The 22,559-nt window shown below is 43.6% G+C and overlaps 2 protein-coding genes across 4 annotated transcripts in view; both read left to right on the forward strand.

Moving 5' to 3' along the window:
* Positions 1–7,770, forward strand: part of LOC109480276 (leucine-rich repeat-containing protein 24-like) — a 46,102-nt gene extending 38,332 nt beyond the window's left edge. For 2 of the 3 annotated variants that reach the window (XM_019782439.1, XM_019782438.1), the window contains exons 3-4: positions 595–3,059; positions 4,318–4,668. In XM_019782439.1, coding sequence (XP_019637998.1) covers positions 855–3,059; positions 4,318–4,404 — 2,292 coding nt within the window. In that variant the 5' untranslated portion in view covers positions 595–854 and the 3' untranslated portion in view covers positions 4,405–4,668. Of the gene's footprint in view, positions 1–594; positions 3,060–4,317 lie in introns of all 3 variants that reach the window. The other variant, XM_019782440.1, reaches the window with a different exon arrangement.
* Positions 7,771–12,814: 5,044 nt separating this feature from the next.
* LOC109480223 (leucine-rich repeat-containing protein 24-like) lies at positions 12,815–17,011 on the forward strand. Its single transcript, XM_019782372.1, has 3 exons — positions 12,815–12,844; positions 15,074–16,100; positions 16,326–17,011. Exons 2-3 carry the CDS (start codon positions 15,107–15,109, stop codon positions 17,009–17,011), a joined length of 1,680 nt encoding a protein of 559 aa, XP_019637931.1. The 5' UTR covers positions 12,815–12,844; positions 15,074–15,106.
* Positions 17,012–22,559: the final 5,548 nt, after the last annotated feature.

Here is a 22,559-nt window from a genome sequence, read left to right on the forward strand (position 1 = left end):
TGTAAACGCTAGTCTTACAAGCTTTCGTGTAATAGCATCTTTTTGAGAGCAGCCGGTGATGCACCTAGCGGAATGAGATGTTACTGCAGGTAGGTTGGGACCACCTTATTGCATGCTTGTATTTTGCGTGGTGTTTGTCTGTGGGTTACTCTTCCGGTCGCTTTTTAAAGTCGCTATTATTGTGAAAACCCTAAAGGGATTGTTATATTCTGCATGCAATTCTTTTGTATGTTGTCACAAGGGCATTTCCTCAAAAGCAGGACAGCAGCACTCTCCCGGTCTTTCATGGTGCATCAAGTTTCCCCCCTATCCTTTCACATGGACTGCTCGTGGCCAGACTAACACAACATTAACCTCTTATTACATGATTCGGCATGTGGAGGTCAAAAGTAGTAGAGCAACTTTTGAAAGGTCATCAGGCATGTAACAACAAAATCTGCACGGCCTGCATCCTTTTGAAATGTCAACAATATCTTTCACAGACCAGAGAAATCTTGGAATTAATTAGTCTCGGTGTTCACTTATCAAAAGTTAAAGAGCATTTTCATATAGGTTAAGATTTCTACACTCATTAATATGTTTGTTTTTGTCTAGTTCGCAGGATCTACATGAAGTAGGGGTCATGGCTACAAGGTCATGACCTCTTGGGGTCAACAGGATGGAAAAACAACAACGTCATGAAAGGACACATCACGCCTTGGGCAAACTCAAGACAGGAGGAATGGCAGCCCCATTCAAGATCTTAGCCTCATGTCCTCAGGAGACATTCCACAAGATACTTTTCTTCTTCTTCGTCGGAGCAAAGGTCACACTACCATTCAAGGTCAAAGAATAGAGAGAGACCTGAAAACAAGATGGCGACATTCGAACACGTCTTGGTATTAGCCCTGGTCTTCGTCCAGTATGCAAATGTGGACAGTGCTTGTACACGCGATGACGCCGATGTACTGGGTTTTTATCTTTGTAATGATAAAAACTTGACAACTGTGCCAAATGCTCTACCTCCTGACACGGAGAAACTGGACCTCACGGGCAACCACATCAAAACCCTTCTACCAAACAGCTTCGTCAACTACCCCAAGTTATCACTACTGTTCCTATCTGGAAACAGATTGGAGTCAATACATCCAGACGCCTTTAGGGGGCTTACGAACCTGGAAAACCTCAAGCTTTCTGACAATCTGCTAAGAACGTTTCCATGCCAAGCGTTGGAACACCTTCCGTCCCTGTATACCCTCAAGCTGGACAATAACAAGATCAACTGGATTCCTTCAAACTGTACTTTCCCATCACTGAAAAGTTTAGACCTATCAAACAATCAACTGGAGTCTTTACCATGTAAAGACGACCAAAACTGCTTCCTAGTAAACATGAACACTCTTAATCTACAGTACAACCAACTTAAGACTCTACCAGGAACATTTTGTAGGTTTGGTGAACCGACTAAGTTGAATCTGGGCGGGAACCCATGGCGATGCGACGACTCCCTCCTCCCTCTTCTGTCGTGTAAGGACGTCAGCAGCAGAATCAAGTGTGCCATGCCGTCAAGCGTCTCGTCACGCATGTTGAGCACTCTTTCCCCCGACCAACTTGTGCGTCGTTCTGACGCCAATGTTACAATTACGGGAAGGTCCTCCGTTTCTGTTGGCGATGCAGTTAACTTGCAGTGTAACGTCCAAGGTATCTCTCCAGCCACCATTACCTGGGGGAAGATACAACAGTCTGGTGATGCCCATTTCTATCCAGAGGGCCCCAACTTGCTTCTAACAGACGTCAGTAGGGCAAACGCTGGAGTATACATCTGTGAAGTCTCCATTGATAACACAACAAAGGCATGGGGAAATGTTAAACTTGAAGTACTTTCTGTTCCAACGCCCCCTATGCCCACGACCTTAGCGTTCACCGTCCAATCATCCGAAGTGACGACGATAGTAACTACAACTGGTACAACAGTGGGCAAGAATGCAACTTTGAATATTTCAATGCCAGAAGATTACAAAACTCCAAGCCATCGAGAGGTTGGTCCATCAGGGATTGTAGGTTGGCAGCTGATAGTCATCATCTTTTCAGCGGTCTTCGTAGCTTTGATCATTACATGCCTGGCACTGACGGCCTTGAAGAAGCTAGGGTGGGGGAACGTTGACGCTCTGCCGCAGTACGAGGGACCCATTCCGATCGTAGTGGTGGATTCACCGCCAGCCTCACCTCTTGGTGGCGAGTTAGTCTTCATGGACGAAGATCCGCAATACAGATCAAAGCAAAGTCTAGCCAGTAATGAGTCTTACGACAAACGTAATCATAACGGGGACGATGAGCTTAGTGATGAAGTCGACCACCCTGCTGGTTCACAGGGACATTCGAGACGTATTCAAGACGAAAGATACCCTAGAACGCATCTTGAAGATGAACGCAAGCAGTTGTTGGAGCGAAGACACTCGATGGGAAGAAGGAGTATAGATAGCGGCGCTTCAAGTAGGACATCCAGAAACTCAAAACCAAAGACGCCCAGGAGAGGGGAAAGACAGTATCATAGCAGTATTGAGCGTGTACCAAAGCGGCGAAGAGACAACGGCGATAACGTTTCAGCCAGCACGCAAAGTTCTTCTCGGTCTGTACCTAGTCCCAGACGCTCCAGGCGAAGAAGAAAGCCGAAGTATGTCGTTCCTGATGTAATCGTCATAGACCACGAAGGCAGTGGGGAAGAAGACGACATCGACGGACTGGGACAAGTTGGGGCGAAGAAAACGATCGCTTCTGAAAGAGACCTGTGGAGACGGTGGAATCCTCAGAGGCACTCAACATCCAGACGGGACGTTAAGAGTCGAGCTGGCGGGAGGGCAATTGCCACGGGAAGGGGCGCGGAAACTTTTGATCCCGGTAACGCTACACCACCGGAGGTGGACATGAACGATTCGTTTGAAATGCAAGACTTTTCAAGAGCACGTCTACCAAAGGTGCGGACCTCACAGCGCTCCCTACCGGACGGAAAAAGAAGTGCACAGCGCCGTCCTAGGCGTGGTCGCGAAGACGCTGACAGTGGAAAAGGATCATCTAAAGAAGTATGAGGACTGTTTTTTATAACATCTCAGGCCGGGCACTCTATCCAAGTCAGCCTTTTCTCAGAATTTGAGATATCAATCTCTCGTCCATCTTGAGGATTGTATATACTACAAGTATGGTAATAAAACATACTATCAGGGATATGCAGGATACAAAAAGTGAAGCCTAGAATCAAAATAGAAATAGTTGTAGAAGCAGAAGTTCTAGTCTATTATATGGGATTTTAGAAAAGTTATAATTTAGTGTAACTACGTTTATAAAAATAAGGTATATTTATTTGTACATGGTGTATTTACTTGTTACAAGCATGCCAAAGCAATAAATTTAGTGGATTATCTATTTATTAGAAACACCAGTATTAATTTGTAAACAAAGATGTTAATATTCACCTTGAAGTAGTTTTGATTCAACGAGTCACATTGTTACATTAAACAAACAAATAAATTAAAGTATCGACTATAATTTAAAAATGCTTGTGAATAGCTACATGGCAATGGCAGTATTATTGGTATTACACTGAATTAAAAATAAAGCTATAGATTTGTTATCTATTAAGTGTATATCTGGATTTCTTTTCCCAAATTTATGAGTATTTGAGTAGTTAGGACTGAATCAGTAAGTAGACTGATCAAAAGATAATTGAATACTATAACATTTAATAAGTTAATATTCAGTATAAACCCGCTAGACACAGGATATCTCTAGTGGTTTATACTGAATCTCCGGTAAAAATGAGTACCTAGCCCTAAACCTTGGTAGGTACGTCCCTCGAACGTTCAATGGAGGTCCCGTTTTGGGGAAACCCACCACACCTATCGATAAATAGTAGGGTGTGCGATGGTCCAAAAGCCGTACTGCCTAGAGTTGGTGATTCACCTCAAATCACTCGGACATAACAGAGTGATCAGTATGATAATCGTGGACATCAAAGGGAAGGAGAAGAATTGCTTCCGATCCAGTCGAAATGAATGGATGTCTTAATACTGAACTTGAATATTTTACTTGTAACAAGACAGTAGAGCCAGTAATGTTGATTACCTGGCAGCCGTAACACTCATTATGTCCTATGAAGCCAACATTCATAAACTGATATTATCTTACCCCTTGACTTCGTAATCCCTGCATCTATTGGACGTGTCAGACTTGTAAACGTTTACCACTATGATTGAATCTGAACATGCCCAAACTTACAATATTGGTTATCTCAATGATCGTATTATGACCATATCTAACACACTCTCCCTTTTTTCCATACAGTGGCCTGAAGCCTGGCTGGACGTTTGGAAAATCAGCACAGCTAATCCACCGAAAGGACAGAACGCAACGTCTGGGACACACGTGTGAAATAGACTGGTCTACAGGACACTTAGGTGATCCACCGTGTGCAACCTCCCAACCTTGGGGGCCGCATGTAACTTTCGCTGTCCTGTTTTACCGTGTCAACCTGAAAACCCTGTGAACTTGATCTACTCGAGTCTTAATTTCTCTAGAAATCCTTCGTATCACGTCTTAGCTATTCTTCTTGGTCTAGGCAGAACTTAGATTTGATACCGCGAGCCTTCCGAATTCTATTAGATAAAAAGACGTACCCAAAGTGAATTCTATAGGTCGAAGATGGCCTCCTCGGTGGAAGTGCTACTCTGGGCTCTGTCTCTGATGCTAGCAGCGACTGGCTATGCCCATGGAGTTCGTGCCTGCGACAGTGACAGCCAAACCATGAGATGTTCGTGCAGTAGTGGCCTCACTGGCGGAGTAACGGTCGATTGCGTCGGCGAAGGACTCGAAGAGGTGCCCGACGGAATACCTCCGAGAACCACGATATTGCAACTGAATGACAACAGCATCCGTGCTCTTCCAAGAAACAGATTCTCGCGTTTTCCAGACCTAACCAGACTATACATTGACCACAACGGGCTAAGCGACATTCGGACTGGGGCGTTCTATCATTTAAACCTCCTCGATCTACTGTCTCTTCAATACAACAAATTGACAAGCTTGCCGTGTTCAGAATTCTCCTCTCTTCCAAATCTGCGAAGACTCAAATTCTCGGGCAATCCCATCAGCTCTATTCCTGACAACTGCTTCGACGACTTGGTGAACCTGGAGAGACTTTATCTACAAAACATGCGTCTCCGTACTATCAGCCACGTGCCTTTCCAGAGGCTGTCTAACCTCAGACACTTGGATATCTCAGGAAACAGACTTAGCACGCTGCCGCCGGCGTTTTGCAACCAAGGACAGAACCTGATTCCCAGCATAAGTCTGGACGCCAACCCGTGGGTGTGCGATTGTGAAATGATCCCCATCAGGTCGTGTAGTAATGTCAGCAGTGCCATCACATGCGCCATGCCGAGTACGCTACGCGGTCTCACGATGGGAACCGTGTCGTCGGAACGGATGGGGTGCTCGTCTACTCCCATAACAGTCGACCCTAGCGAGACCGTGGCGACGGCCGGCCAGGCCGTGCACATCACGTGCCAAGCGGACGGTGTAGAAAAGCGTGACGTGACGTGGTGGAAGATGTCCAAATCCATCGGCGTCGAACTGTTTCGGAACGGCCGCATGTTGGCGTTTGAAAGCGTCAAGCCCGAGAACGCCGGCATATACATGTGCGAGGCTTTGACCTCCTGGGCGGTCGCATCTCTGGTGGTCCTTCCCGCTCCTCCGACGACCGCAAGGCCCTCGACCACAGTTCAGACGACTGTAACTCCGACAAAGAAGACATCGTTGCCCGCTAACCCTTTCGGCGGGCCTACGAGCACTGATGCCCCGTCTCCGACACGGGCATCGTCCAAAAACAACACACCTCTACCTAATGCTGGTGGGCCCTTGGGCGGCGGTACTACTACAGTGACTAACACGCCGAAGCAGGTCAGCAAGAAGGGAAACTTGGAAGGCGGAGGTTCGGGACAGTTTGACTGGAAGATGGTGGCGGCGGCGGCAGGGGGTGCTATCGTCACGCTGCTGATAATCGGCGGGGTGTGTTACGTGTGGAACCAGCGGCGGTGGAAGAAGAGCCTGCAGAAGTACGAAGGCCCGGTCCCGCTGGGTGACCTGGAGTCCGCCCATGACGACGACAGCGACAGCGTGCGTTCCGCCCGCTCCAATCGCTCCAATCGATCAAATCGTTCCAAGTCCAGCAACTCCATACCGGTTCGCAAACCCCCTCGGGCCATCCCCGACCAGATCGACGATTCTAACCAAGAGGACATTGACCTTTACGTCGACATGGAAAACGCGCCACCGCGTAGAAGCGGCAGGAGACCGGCAGGGTCCAGAGCTAACACGGCGAGAAGGCACGGCTCCAACCTGGCCGTGAACAACCCTTCGCGGAGGGGCAGCCGTACAAGCCTGGCTAGCAGGGCTTCTAGCCGGGCGTCCAGTCGGGGACCCACCAGGGGCAACCCGTCCGCTCGTAGGCCCAGGAGCGGGTACACGTCTGCGGACTCGGCGAGGGCGTCGCGCCGTAGGGACGACCTCATGCCCTCCCAGAGGGTTGTCATCGAAGTCGACGACTACGACGAAGACGACTACCAGGACACCCCCGACGGCACCCCCGTCAACCCGCGCCGCGCCAACATGAAGTCCCCTCTAGTCGGGGTGAAAAGAGGCACCATGAGCCGGTCCAGGAGTTCCGAGAACGCGAGGCGAGCAGCCTACAACGGTGACCGGGAAATAGACATAGACAGTGGGAAGGGGTCGTCTAAGGACATTACCATGCTAACGTCAGATGAGGATTACAACGGCATCCATTCAGACGTATCTTTGACCAAGGGCAGGAGAAAGAGGCCCATGGAATTCGACGGACGTAGGCATAGCGATATGGTGTACTGAAATCGGTGACATGGTACTTTTTACATCACAATGTACATGATGTTCTGTTGGAAATAATATTGCCAAACATATACTTATTGTAGATATATAACATTTTGGTGTACCTGTCCTAGACTCGGTAATGTGAAAATTTGTAACGGAGAATTCGAAAGTATTGTAAAGTTTTATGAAAGGAGCTTTAAAATCTTTTGGAAATGACCTGAGACATGCTATCTTTTGAATAGCATAGGAACTGATGTGAATAGCCTATGTCCTCTTTTGCAAGAATAATTAATTTGTATATATTCTTGGTTTCATTTATATTGCAGGGTCAGGAAAAACAGATTTAATTTTACTCCCTGCTAAAGCATTACGGGATAGAAGCTAGTACTTCAAAATAAAATTATATTTATAATTGCTTATAAACTATTGGGTTTATCCATGTAGATTATGAGGCACTGTTTATATCTATATGTATAATATGCAGCATTACTTTGTAGAACGTTTCTGCAAATATTTATCAAGTCATAGAAAATTGATTATAATGGCATCATCAAATATAACTATATCATACTATGTCAGAAAGTAGTTAAAATATTACAGTTGCCATTATTTCATTTAAGTATGTTTAAGTGTGGTATTATAATGATTTAATCAACGTCGTTATAACTTGGGACACTGGTTCTCAAAAATTCTGAATTCTAACTTCAACATCTCAAAACACCCCGTAAACATATAAGAGGACGGGCCTTGTCTGTACTATAGAGCTTAGACATTGCCCTCGCCTCTTCCAATAGGATACCTGCTATCTTTCCAAGTACTTCGGACAACTGTATTACATTGTCTTCTATATAATTCTAGCATATACCTTCATTTTAAGGGGAATAAACCTTACAAGGCTGGTACACTTTTCATCCTTGTGCTTCTTGTTCGTTTTGCTCAATCTGAGAATTTGCATGCCTTCATGACCTACTGACAAAGATTCCTTTTACGCATTGCAAAAATAAAATGCATCTTATAATGTATTATATATAAAATGTTTACCTTTTGTTAATTTAGTTTCAGTTACTATACTTAGGCGGTATATGTCAGTTAAATGCATGGAAAGAACATAACACATGACGTAAATGCACACATAGCTTAGGAAAATGCCCTAACCCTAATCATTATTGTTCTATGTATGTATAATGTAGTGTTTACCATTGGCCACATCTATGAATGGTGAAAAGAAGGGATTACAAATGCCTGGATCTTTCTAATCAAATATTCTCGCAAGGAAACTAAAGAATAGGGAGACCAACACACTAACACGACATGTACTATTCAGCCCTCTTGCGGAGACTAACTGTTATGAACAAGACTGGGCCCTTTCTCTTTGACGACTTACAACTAAATATGCCTTTCACGACATTGTACGGCATTGCAGATCCCAACAAAAATATGTGAACGACTAGCATATGTAGACCATGAGCTGGCTCTGCTAACAAACTCCAAACTGAACTGTACAAACAACCATGAGTATGAAAGGGGAGCTAGTGTCACGGAAATGAAAGCAAACCTACAGTGGGTGTCAATGGAAGACAGACGACAAATACAATGCCCATGACTATGCATGATCTACAAAATAAACGGGTAGACGTACCAACGACTAAGTACCTAATACCAGCTCAGAAAAGAAATAGAAATAGTCATACCTTCAAGCATCAGAGTAATCAACCAACTTAGCTGTTACATGTAACAAAAATTTTGTCGTTTGTATTGTTATGGTTCAATTCTGATTCAGTTAATAGACTAAACTAAACAATGTTAACTAAGAATCCACACACAAAAGTACAGTTCTGCCATTGTATCTTGTTTCTAAATGCTGTACTAACGTTTCTCTTATGTTACTTATGTTAAAGCTGGTGCAGTTGTACTAAGTGACCTTCATTGTGGCGAGAACCTGTGACGACACCATAATTTGTGCACGGAAACTTCTGACGTCAGAGGTTACCACAGGCGGATGCTAACCTTCAATCGTGGGTTACCTAGGTGACGCCTTGTCTGTGTGCTTTCGTCTTTCATTGGTGAAATCTCAATCTCTGGTGACAGCATGCCAAGACTGTTCAAACTTGAACTTTATCCCCGAGAACATTCGAACCTACTTTAAAAACCCCTGTTCGTCTAACGTCTGTGTTGGTGGCTCGTTCGACTTTATCAAGCCGACTGCATGGGGGTGGCTTAGGTGAATTTCGAACTCCAGTGGTGGCGTCTTTTTCCTGTTACTCTAAATATCACAGTGAAATCTAACATCTAATCTGTATAGCAAATTAGATATCTGCAGGTGGCCAACTTAAAAATGCATTCGTCAGTTTACAAATGTTTTCTTTTGATTGCAACCATTGTCTTGGTCCAAGTCACCCTAGCAAAGAGCCAAGAACTGTGTGTAGAAGTGAACCAAGTTTCGCCAGTAGATAACAGGTGTTTGCTGTCTGAGCCCAAAAGAGGAGTCTATTGCGAGAGTCAGAATATTTCCACTGTGCCCACTGGAATACCAAACGACACCTGTGTCCTCAATCTCCATGGTAACACCATAAGAAGCATATTTGCGGGGAATTTTTCAGGCTTATGGAATCTAGAACATCTAAATCTGTCTAGAAACCAACTGGCAACGATTGAAAATGAGTCTTTTCATGACCTGGTAAGGCTCAGGGCTTTGGACCTGTCACGAAATCGTCTTGTGTCGGTTCCATGTTCAGAGTTTCGGAAACTCGCTAATCTCCGTATCCTTAACCTCAGCCATAACCCTATAAATGTTCTTCCCACGAACTGTTTCAATTATCTTGATGAGCTGGAAGAGTTGTTTCTGTCAGACACGAAGCTGGGAAGTATTAGAGCAGCCACGTTCAAAAGGCTTGGTAGCTTGAACCTACTGGATTTATCCCGTAACCGGCTCCGTACGTTACCAGCAGGCTTCTGCCGAGGTACACAAGGCGTCGTACCGAGGATAGAACTGAGCGGCAACCCTTGGTTGTGCGACTGCAACTTGAAGCCGCTACAGCCATGTCCAGATCTAGCAGCAAAGATCACATGCACCATGCCGAGTAAACTACGTGAACTCACGGCATACCAAGTACAATCACAGCTGACTTGCTACAACGTTAAGGTTAGAATCCAGCCATCAAATACTGTGGCCCTGGTGAACAGCAGCGTCACTATAAGATGCGGTGTCGTGGAAAACCCTTCTGGGCGTGTCGGCATTGAGTATCGCTGGTGGAAGATCGGCGAGAGTGGAGCACTTGGAGACAGCGTGTTAGGCCGATATCTGAACTTTCCAAACATCCAGCTCAGCGACGTGGGCATCTACAGCTGTGAGGCCGAGGATAGACGGAGAACCTTTTCCGTTTCCGAGATAACGACGATACAAGTAGTTCTAGTTCAAGTTGCCGGCTTTACTCAAACCACTGCAGCAGTAACGTCAACCGACACTACTACAACAACAACAGCACCTACCAGGAAGAAGAAAATACCACCTATTGTAGTAGAAATGGTAACGACAAGACAAGAGGTTTCTGGGCAAACAGATTCCTGGGTGTACCTGAAGGGTGCGGTATCCATAGGGGTGACTCTTCTTGTCCTCATCATTGTGGTTACGTGTGTGTTTTGTTGTTACAGAAGAAGACAGCTTTATAACGCTCGGAACCGGCCAGAACGATACCAAGTAGGCAAGGAAGAAATCGGATCTGACCAAAACGGTATTCGTCCTCGTAGCCATACCAAAAAGGCAAAGTCAAAGAAAGATGACACCAAACCTACCGCAAACGGATCCAGTAAAAGACGCGCTGCTGCAGTCCCGAATAGCAAAAGTCAACCAAAGGAAAGAAGAGCAGGAAGACAAAGTAAGAAGTCAACAAGGCGTGTTGGCGAAAAATCGACAAAGGACAAAAAAGACACGAAGCAGCGGACGAATGCTACTGTGGTCAAAGCAGAACCACCTAACAGATACAAAGTGAAAGGCACCACAGAAACGATTGAGATGTCCTGTGTGAACCCTGACCGTGCAAGAACAAGGTCTCCTCTACTTCCCCACAGAATGACAAGAAGACCACAACACCTAAATCTGGAAAAAGAACATGACACGGATGACAGCGGAAAAGGATCATGGGAAGGCAACGTCATCGCATCCGGGACGTCAGTCAAAAGTCCTAGACCCACTAGTTCAAAGGTCAAGAGGTCAAAGGTTGAGGGTCGAGATCAAGAGTACTATGTATAGGCTAGGGTATAAGCACCCCCTCAATGAAACATATGGCCTATGTGAAGTGGCCGCTCAACAAAGTCCAAAAAAGTTACACTCGATGGCCAGTGACAGAAATATTTTTCATTCAAGCAGCAGGATGTTATGTTGTTTGATGTTGTAATTGTTATTGTTGTGTGTGTGTCTGTGTGTGTGCTTCGTTTGATCTCTTCATGTACATTGCATGGATACTGCATGGAAACTGTTGACTTTCGATGAGACTCTTGTTTGTACATTTTTGTATATTGTGTATTTTTGTATTGATAATTGTGTTATTATCTTTTGTATTGATTTATTACTTTGTTATCAATTGAGTTGCAGTTCTTTAAAGCCATAAGGATTATGCATTGATATAATCCTCAATTAAATGCGTCTGTGTAAGTGTTAAGTGTTTTACGGGCAGAGATTTTTGAAAGTCTATTCTAGAATAAATGGTAAAGGGGTACCAAGAACGATTTATCTACGATGGCGATTTATCTACTATTATCTTCCAGTTATGAATTCACACGATGCTTCTGAAAAGCAGATTCTTGTAAGAGAATGTCTATTGGCTGTTTCTTCAAATATTTCAAATTCCGCGAATGACTGCGAATTGATACCAGCGTTTGTTACGCGAAATATATAATAGCAGAAATTCCAACCAAATTCTCTGTTTTCTTTTCATAAATAAATAGTAGCAACAACAACAAATTCGGCCTTGTATGAACATTCACGGTTGAATAGTTACATAATAAGAGGTATTAATATATTTATTAGGTTTGACAGACACTGACAATGGACAGGCACGAGAGAAAAATCGACCTCTTTGTTACGTTCATGAATGAATTGATGTCACTACGAAGGCTGTACGTTTCATTGTTGTACGGTGTGTTCCTAAAGATTAACGTACCAGAGAAAGATGGTCTACATGTCAATGGGTACGCGGTTAATTGACGATTCTCCCACACGCTATGCTCCTGAAAACCTACTCTCCAAGCAGAGGTTTAGACTTGGGCTTATTTTTGGAGTGTTTATGCGTTTTTTCGGGCTCTACTTCTTGTACTAGTATCTTTTTACGACCCGGTGGTAAACGGTAACTGCCTGGCAAATCACCAATTTGCAGCCACCGAAAGATCTGCTTGGAGATTACTAAAAACTATTCACTACGATAGTGAGTGGGCGTGTCTGTATAAGGGCTGCATATCTGAAGCATGGCTCATTTCAAGGCCTATTAACTTTAGGATAATGTAGAAAGTATATTTCCAGTCATACGAAATCGGAAGAGACGAAACGGCACATTTCCAAGCCAAGAAACATAAAAGACCTACAAACATTGTAGACAACATAGCATAGCATGCTTAAACAACGGCAATGTAAATATGCGATCTGGTTTAATTCATGATGCTGATTTTCTACAAATCACAATTTTTTTAAACTTAACCTATGGAAAATATTTCCCACACATTTAACAATGAGATCGTAGTTCCTAAATCATAACCTTCAGACATATCATGTTAAAGATTAAGTCTACTCGTCACTACGATTCAGTCTCAATCATTTAGTGTAATGATCCATTCCATTGTGAGCCGGAACGGAACTGCACGCCCAAAACTATCGATTAATAAAAAAATTATAAGCGTGCTGTGGCCTTCTGAGAAACCAAACATTCCTGTACACAGGCGACACCCAGTAGCCGAGAACAAGGCAGGCCATCCGCAGGTAGGTTTACTTGGAGAATTATTTGGCTAAAATAAAAGATCTCATTTTGTGTGTTTGTCTGGTAGGGGTTGTAGTCAGCTCACGTATGACTCTTGTCTTCACTTTTGTTCTAAATTTGCATTTCAGAACTTTGTGGATAGCTTTTAAAAGAAATATGTATAAAACATTCTAGGCGTACGTCAGAGTAGAAACTCCGGCCCTCATAAACGAAACATGTTGAACTTACATTCCAATAGAAAATAAAATAAAGTGTGTTTTCAAAATGTCTGTAATTATTTAAAAAAAACAATAATGTTACCAGAGGCGTCCCAAACATAAAATATACGTATGTATTGAAAAAAAAAAAGTTTGACTAATTCAGCTGATACTAATATCAAAATCTAATCAGGTAAATTGTTGTGTATTCTAAGACTATATACTAGTAGCTAGTAGGAACAACAATTCAACCTGATACCCAAAATGCGATTTTAAAACCAACTCACATCTGTCTATAGTCTACCAGACTTACAGTTACGATTCGAGCAATTGTTGACCTCGAGGTTTCAAACCGATTCATAAATCATCACATAAATTCTACTCCATTGCCTGATCTGAATTGGTTCACCGAGGAAATGTCTTCTCGACTTTACCACGCGTCACTTAGGCAAAATATCACATGCCAAAAGTTCTCTGGGACGCGCGCGTGTGATCTGTCTCCTTTAAGCGAGACTGACACGTCGCGTGCGGGAGGATTATCGATGTCAAGCGGGGTAATACACCGGCGATACACGCGGCATCAGCGCGCCAGGATGTCCTTTGAAAACGGGCAAAAATACCTACATAATTGCACCATTCAAGACAAGCTTAAGACACAAAAATGGGGTGAATGCCCGTCAAAATGTGACAAATACCCATATCGAAGGAGGGTATTAAGATGATAGTAATAATTGAAAGGGTTCTTAAGGGTTCTTAAGAGAGTCAATTCAGATAATGTGCGTCATACAGTCTAGCGATCACTGGGTATGCGTGTGGTGGAGGCACGGAGGTGTATGACGCTGTCACGGAACAAGGTTCGGCGTATTTTATGTCACCTTTAACTCTGTATCTTTGACCTTGTGTTTGTGTAGTGTCTATATATTATGTGTGTAGAGTTACTCTGTGTGTGGCTTTGGTGTTTGTGTGATATTGTGTACGTGTATCGGTGGCTTTGGTGTTTTCTAAAGGAATAATGCTTGCACGTCTTTGCATGATGCGTGACGCTAGATGACATTTAGGTTTGATTATGTGTTCTACACTTTATCTTTATCAATCAATACGTTATCGTTGGACAGATACGTTCGTAATCTTTCAAATCATATGACCATTTGTCTAATCTCTAAGCAGATCTTTTGGTGGCTGCAAAGATAGTGTCAAAATGGACAGACAGAATCCAATACCGCCGGCGGCATTGGATACTGTCTGGCAAATGGATAATGCCTGGCCAATTTGTTACTGTCTTTACCAAAATATCTGTTTGGAGATTACTAGTACTAGTTGTCTATATAAAACGCAAGACCAAACATAATTTGACGAACGTAACAACCAAAATTAACAACAAAAATTACAACCAAACAACAAAATTACAACCAGAACACATTTCTTTCAACGGTATAATATTTCAAACCATCATAAATTGATGCATTTGTTATTCGTGTTGTTTCTTTAACATAGCAAAACAGAACTTCATAACATGCTAGTAACATAACATAACTGTATCTGTATAAACGGTATAAGCGCCTTTCGGCGTAACAAACCAGCTCATAACATAACATGACATAACATAACATAACATAACATAACATAACATAACATAACATAACATAACATACCATTTTTAACTTTAACATAACATAACGCAACGTTAATGAATGTATCTTACCTTCACTTGTAGTACAGTCGATGGAGATGAATGAATATGCCAGGGCTGTAACCTCTGTCTAGATATAAAAAAGGAAACGAAATAAATGAAACAATAAAAGCCGAAGCAATTGCCATGTGAAAGGGAGAAACTTTAGATAAGTAGCAGTTATAATCAAAACAAATGAAAATTGAGATGTGTAATCAGCAACTATCTTGTAGCCGCATTATATTACATGTAAATACATTTCCTTGTTCTCTGCAAAGTTGAGTCTAAAAAAAATAAATGCACACGCTACCCATTATATAAGTTGGAGAATAATGTCATTCTTTTATTTCCTTTTGAAACAGCAGAAGCATAGCTGTGCCTACATCTTGGAAACCAAGATGGCGTCTACAATATACGTCATCATCGCGGTCCTGATGTCTGAGGCGGTCGTGCGTTCCCAAACGCTACGGGCGTGCGGGAGGTGGCTGGTGTGCGACTGCGACCCTACCGTCAACGCCGTTCACTGCAACATGTTCAACCTCAGCGCAATGCCCACCGGGATACCGGCATCCACCATCATCCTGGACCTCTCGAACAACATGATACCCACCACGGCCAACCAGTTTTCCAACTTCTACCGCTTGCGTTATTTGGATTTCAGCAGTAACGGTTTACAGACAATCTCGGGTGGAACATTCAACAACCTGAATCAGCTAGAGCTACTGGATCTTTCCGACAACCAGTTCACGGCAATCCCGTGTGGGATGTTGACCCTCCTGCCTAGACTTCGCATTTTCAAATTCGGAGGAAATCCGATCTCGTCGTTTCCCAGCGATTGTTTCATGGGTTTGATGGCTATTGAGCAGCTGGATCTCTCCCGGATGAAGTTAGCTCGTGTTAGCGAAGACGCGTTCTCGTGGGTGCCGACGCTGAAGCAGCTGGACATATCCAGAAACCAGCTGCAAACCCTCAGCGCTGGTTTCTGCCGAAACGGAGGAAACCTCGTCCAAACGATGCAGCTGTACGGCAACCCGTGGTTGTGTGACTGCAACCTGCTACAGCTGCAATGGTGTGCTAACATCACTCGCAGCATACGGTGTGCGGTACCGAGGATGCTGAGAGGGCTTGCCGCTGACATACTGCTACAGTTCGCCCCTGATAGACTCGTGTGTCCGGTTTCACCGATGTCCATCAACCTTTCGTCATCCGACGTGACCGCATACGCCGGCGACAGCGTGACTGTCGTGTGCACTTCACCTGGAGTGAGTAGTGACAAGATCACTTGGCTCAAGATGACGGGTGACGTCAGAGGTACCCCAACCAGATCCGTCCAATCAGGACCTATCTTGCCGTTCACGCGTGTCCGATTGGCTGATAGCGGGACGTACATCTGTGAGGCAGACAGCAACGCTTGGGCGGTGCTGACTTTGCGTGTTCTTCGGCCTCTCCCTGCCACCACGACTCCACCGAGGTTGACAACACTACTACCAAACGTGACGGCACAGTTAGGCACAACAACGGGCCAACCACCACCACCACCTGTTGTCGCTACGACGTCGACTATGACTACGACGACGACTGTAGTCACTACCGCGAGAAACGTGTTCACTTTGTCAGGTCTAGCTGCACAGAGTGGCGGAGGTAAACAGTTTGACTGGACTCTGCTCATCATTGCCGTCTCAGCGGCGGCGTTTACCGTCGTGGTGGTCGGCGTCGTCTCTGCGGTCGTGTACTGCATCTGGAAAAGGTCGCGCTGGAAAAGGAGGCTGAAGACATACGAGGGTCCTTCCCCCATGTCAGAGCTGGCGGCGTTTGATCACCTGTTTACCGGACACGACAGCGGCAGTCAGAACTCGACGCCATCAAGTGGTTACGACTCGTCACCGCTGAATCCTGACAGCGCGAGGAGCAGGCCGTCTTATCCCGCCGTACGGCAGCAAACGCCGCCCGCTGTCCCGTACGTCAACCGTCACAAGCGCCGCGCGAGCACCGCAGGCGACGCTGGAGCGTCACGGAAAGCGCAGGGCGACGTCACTGACGCGCCGTCACCACGCTCTACCGACCGACCGTCCCCTGTCTCACCGAGAAGCATCCGGGGACTTGCCTACCGTCCCAGCAGTGCCGGAAGCACGGGCAGCAACAGGAGAACCGGAAGCGGAAATGCCAAGACTCTGAAGCGAACAGCACGCCGGGATAAAGGGGTTCGGCCCGTCAGAAAAGATGGCGGAAATATTCCACTGAAGACGAGGGGGTCCAGGTCCTCTCTTGGCCGCAGTGGCGGAGACGAGGAACATTACGTGTGATCTCCAAACATTGTTTGGACTGAAGAAAAATATTTTTCGACAACGTTTTGTCTCTCTGAGTGTAAATGTTCATGACTTTTTGTTGCATTTGCAATAGGGTGCACATCATGATCCCAAAGCAAAAAAAAGTTCGTACAAAACGTTAACCCTATGATGACCATCACTTAATATTTAAAGGTGCCATAAGTTCATTTGTAACCAAAATATTACAACGAAAAATGTTAAGCTTAGAGTTAAAACATGTGACTCTTTATAATTAGTAGACAGTATAGTGTATACATGTGTGACCACCAGCTACTGTATATAGATAGCATTCGGTATTTATTTGTTTCTAGCTTTTAATCACAAAAAAACTCACTGCAAAACATAAGATTTCATTTAGTTTCCATATAAACGTTCTCGAATTAATGCCTACAGACGACTGATTGACTCCCTGAGTGTGTAGTCTTGTAAATGATGAAAACGCACATACGTAGGCAGCAACTTTGTAAATACATGTGTACGTTTGTTTCAAAGAATCTGTAGATTATAATTTTCTATATACTAGTATATCCCCATGTATTGACAGTGTGAATCAGAAAGACTAATTGTCAGTATCATAATTTCATGTAACTCTAAACACTGTAACGTAAAATAGTAATTCACAGTATATGTAGATATCTATTTGTTTAGTTCATGTAGAATCAAGGCACATACTTAAATGGACAATGTAAAACCTTATATGAAATAACAAAATTCCAGGTTGAAGCAATTTTGAGCTTAACCGTAGTTGATGATTGCCAATAAATATATGTTTGCTTTTTACAATTATTTGAATATATATTTGAAAATCATATGAATGTGTGTTTGAGTATCAAAGAATAACAGAACTGTGATGGCTGGATAGACCATATGGAGGTAAACACTATACATCTGAACATTTTCAAAGCAAACGCATGATCAAACACTTCGCATGGTCTATCCTAACAAACTACTGTTCTATAATGCTATATGCTCTGTGGATGCTACAAGAAACGTCTGACCGTTTCCAAAATCATATCCAGTTGCTTGAGTAACTGTTTTTTGGCGTATCTAATATTACCTGGATGTCTAACCTTCACCGACGTACTGCTCTATAATACCTTTGTAGTGATGGTTTGTTGCACATACCCACATACATACCTAACATCTACTTGTCAAATTGTTGTCATGATAAAAGTTGCCTCCGTGACTCCAGAAGACCTTACCGATGGTTTCGATGACTCATCCCTGTGATAATTGTAGACATATGTATCAAAACAGCGCCCAATAACAATCTAACCAGGAGCTTTTTACACACACACGTACAAGCCTGTGACATGGCGGCAAAATACGAACGAACATCTGTACCCCCCTCCCCACATGTACAGTACTTCAAATTCTAGAGCATTCGGTTTCGAACGACCAGCTTTAGACTCTGCTTTAACCATAACCCGAAGACACACATGCATATAAAACATATCTGTGGTGGTTTGATATTTCTCTGTCCAAATTTCTCTCACTTATCTGTGATAAAAAAACATGAAACCCACCTTTGACAAGTCGGATCTGAGTTTTGGTTTTGCCGCTCGTTTTCAGGCAGTGGCAAGGTCAAGGGTCAACACCCTGATACACCACATGGTGTCTGATACATCTATATTGATCGTATACATCTTACGTTCTTCGTACGATGCTGAACTTTATTCTAACACATGGGTACGCAAGGACCACTGTCACCTTTATCACTCTTATTAAGAACTCACATATGTTATGCTAAAAGTTATCTCACAGAGAAAGAAAGACCAAAATACGAATAGGGCACGTTATTTTATTTCGCTAGTTAAATACAAGTATTGATACCTGATTACCCTAATACGTCGCACGTCACTCGATCGTTCGATGGCACTAATACTACTAGTATACAACGCCAGATCTAATATCAATACTCACAATGCTTAGATAACAAGTGTTGTTATATAGTTTATCACGGCTTTGTACTTTATTTCCATGATATAAAAAGTTACTTATTAACATCAAAAGCCACCACACGACATTTTGATATTAAAATCCACCCAACTATTACCTAGTAACTATATTCTACTCTACTCTTAGTAGACTAGTAATGGCGTCTCTGATATCATATTCAATACTGGCCTGCGATTGGAAGAGAGTTCTGGCTTGTCATTAGTGAAGAAAAAAAATGCGCATGCACTCTCCGCTGATTCGTCACCCCAACGTTAACCTGATCGGATTATTTTATGGAGCCCACATGACTAACTAACAGCGCACGACCTGTGCCAGCTGTGATAACAATCATAACCACCATTCGTTGTAACTTCTATGCTTCTATCTTGGTCACGGCCCCAGCACCGACTGTCCGCCCGCCCTCACGCATAGCAAACCGCATGCCCTCGTCCATGGCGACGGGAGCGACCAGCTCTACTGTCACTTTGACGTTGTCTCCCGGCATTACCATTTCCTGTGGCAATTCATATGGAGAGAAAAAACTCATACATTTGACGCATTTTATTTCTTTTAAAGCACACTCTAGAATTAGAAAGGAGATATATTGGTAGCCTAGCAAGGGGCTACTGTTTTACATTCAGTTCAATTGAATTGAAATAAGTGCAGAAAGAAGTCAGTTCAAGACATGTCGACATGATACTTCCTACATGTTGTACTTTGCACGTACGGTCGTACCCACTGTAAAACAAATCGACGGCTCTAATGCAATTTAAATCTGTAGACACAACTTCAATTTTGAATATATGGCAACAAAAACGCTTTTCAAATGATAAGTTCCATTTTCCCAGGCTTATAATTAGACAGACTCCTAATGTCTACTATACTCACCACTCCCTCGGGAATCGTGATTTTTCCTCTGATGTCCATGGTCCGGAAATAGAACTGAGGTTGATAGTTGTTGAAAAACGGCGTATGACGTCCGCCTTCATCTTTACTCAAGACGTATATCTGCGTCATATTTAGGAATTAGAAGAAAAAAATGTTGATGACTGACAACTACATGCACGTACACTAAACTATGTAATGTATACGTAAGGCATGCAAAATATATTTGATACTAGTACATAATCTTTATTTCTCAGCAATTGTATATGATAAAAATACAGAAATTCTGGCTCGCTGCTAACATTTCTAAAACAGCACGTCACACGTGGAGTTAGAACCAAGAGGTCCCGAGTTCGAATCCTGCCATGTTACCGATCTTGTATCCTTGGGAAAGGCACTTTACAAGGGCACAAGGCTCAGGTAAAATGGCTATTCTCCAGTGCGTTAACGTTGGTGGTGGCATATATTATAGGTTGAATAAACTTGAGCGTGCCGTCACCATATCTTGTGTGAAAGAAATAAAAGAAAATCAGGACCCACCTCAGCTTGGAACTTGGTGTGAGGCGTGATGCTGCCAGGCTTGGCCAACACCTGTCCTCGCTCCACCTCGTCCTTCTTCGTACCTCTCAGCAGGACACCGACGATGTCTCCTGCCCTGCCATCCTCCAGCACTTTCTTAAACATCTCAACGCCTGGAATCAACAACAAGATGTACAATTGCAGCGTATGGCATGTACTGGTACATAAGTCAAGTCAAGATACATACCAACAAGCATACTATGACACTAATCCTCATTTCAAGTTTGTAACTAGATATTACATAGAAATACTTTTTGCAGTTTTTGTCTTAGCCTGACTTCTCGACTGACGGCGTACCGAAAAATACATTTTCATTTAATATGTAAAGCCTATAAGGGCATTTTCTGAGCCCTACAATAGCATAAACGTCACAATAAGATTGTAAGTACCAACCTGTAGCAGTCGTCTTAGTGGTGCTCTTTTTTCCCAACTATTTCCACTTCATCTCCAACCTTGAGAGTCCCACGTTCGATCGTGCCTGCCACCACTGTACCAACATCTGTAAAATACATGTATGTCCCCTGAGTCAGTGGCATCGGGTGGTCAAAGCGTTCGGCTAGAAACCAAGAGGTCCCGAGTTCGATGCCCCGATGTTGTGCCCTTGGGAAAGGCACTTAACACGCCTTTCCTCACCTCACTCAGATGGAAATGGGTACTAGTACTAGGTTGGATAATGCTCACTTCCACATTTTTATCTTTTATGTCATCATGATTTGTACAAACACGCTACTCATCTCTAAACCACTTAAAACCAAAAAAAAAATGCCGAAACGCACCCTTTATATCGTATATATCTTGTATCGGCATCAGGAATGGTTTGTCCACCGCTCGCTCAGGTTCAGGGATGTAGGAGTCAAGAGCCTCCGCCAGCTCAACGATTTTGGCCTCCCATTTTTCTTCGCCCTGAAGAAAACGTAAGGTACAACAAACTTAAGTCTCATTTGGAGCCAATAGTAGTTGAAAGGTGAGATGTTATATTTTGGTACAAATACGTGTTCAAGAAAATTATTTCGTTGGTAGGACTTAGGTGTTTTTTCTTCTTACATAACCCGTACTGCACCTGAGTTGTGTACGGGTAAGCAAGTGTGATAAAGTACGCGTTGTCTAAGAAGAAAAATCCCTATGTCCAGTGTTGTTTGTTTGTTTGTTTGTTTGTTTGTTTGTTTGTTTGTTTGTTTGTTAGAAAAACGAATTCATAGAATAGCAAAGTTCGTAATTCACAAACTTCTTTAACAAGGACCTCGTCCCGGGCCTCGTTTGTGCTCTAGTTGGACGAACCCATATGCAATTGTTCTCTCATAATTGTCTAGCCCTGAGTCACAACTAAACACATTTCTACATACGTACGTTGAGAGCCCCTAGAGCAGACCCCTGTATGACCGGGATACCATCCCCAGGGAAGTTATACTCGCTGAGAAGTTCCCTGATTTCCTGCTCCACCAGTTCCAGTAGTTCTTCATCGTCCACCATGTCACACTTGTTCATAAACACCACTATGTGCGAAACGTTAACCTGTATGGAAAAAAAAAACTTTTTTTATTTGATTGATTTGATTGATTGAAATTGCAACAGTGCAATACCCGCGGAACAGAGGCAGCTGTTGCCGGTGTTGTGTCCCGCACATAGAAACGGATACTTGAATCTAGTGAGGAAAGTCATGTAAAGTGCCTTTCCCAAAGATCTGTGGCATGTCACGACTCGAACCCGGGACCTCTTGATTCCGAGTCGCGCACGCTGCCGTTGCGCCACACGACCCCACACTTTTTTTTTTAAATCAGTGTGGGGTCGTATGGCCGTAACAGTAGAGTATACGACTCAGAACCAGGAGGTCTCGAGTTCGAATCCTGCCATGTCTTATAGCTTGTGCCCTTCACGGGGAATGTAAGTTAACAGAGGAAAGCCGACATGTGACATAATATCATATTGCGGTAGATTCTACCAATTATTTCATTTTCATTAACAATCGATCATGTTTTTCATACATTTTCCCGAAACAGTTTACTAGTATTATAATAACAAACATGCAGTGCACGAAATTACAGACAGCAGCATCGATCTATAAAAGCTACTCTCCAAGCAGAGTAGGGTCGCTCGGTATTTTGGCAGTATTTTTCGCGTTTAT

Source organism: Branchiostoma belcheri, unplaced genomic scaffold (assembly GCF_001625305.1).
Source record: "Branchiostoma belcheri isolate BF01 breed outbred unplaced genomic scaffold, Haploidv18h27 scaffold50, whole genome shotgun sequence".
Classification (NCBI taxonomy): Eukaryota; Metazoa; Chordata; class Leptocardii; order Amphioxiformes; family Branchiostomatidae; genus Branchiostoma; species Branchiostoma belcheri.

Coding starts and splice junctions, on each gene's coding strand:
- LOC109480223 (XM_019782372.1), top strand. CDS start 15,107: ATGGCGTCTACAATATACGTCATCATCGCGGTCCTGATGTCTGAGGCG. Junction 16,101..16,325: donor TGATAGCGGGACGTACATCT/GTGAGGCAGACA, acceptor TCACTTTGTCAG/GTCTAGCTGCACAGAGTGGC.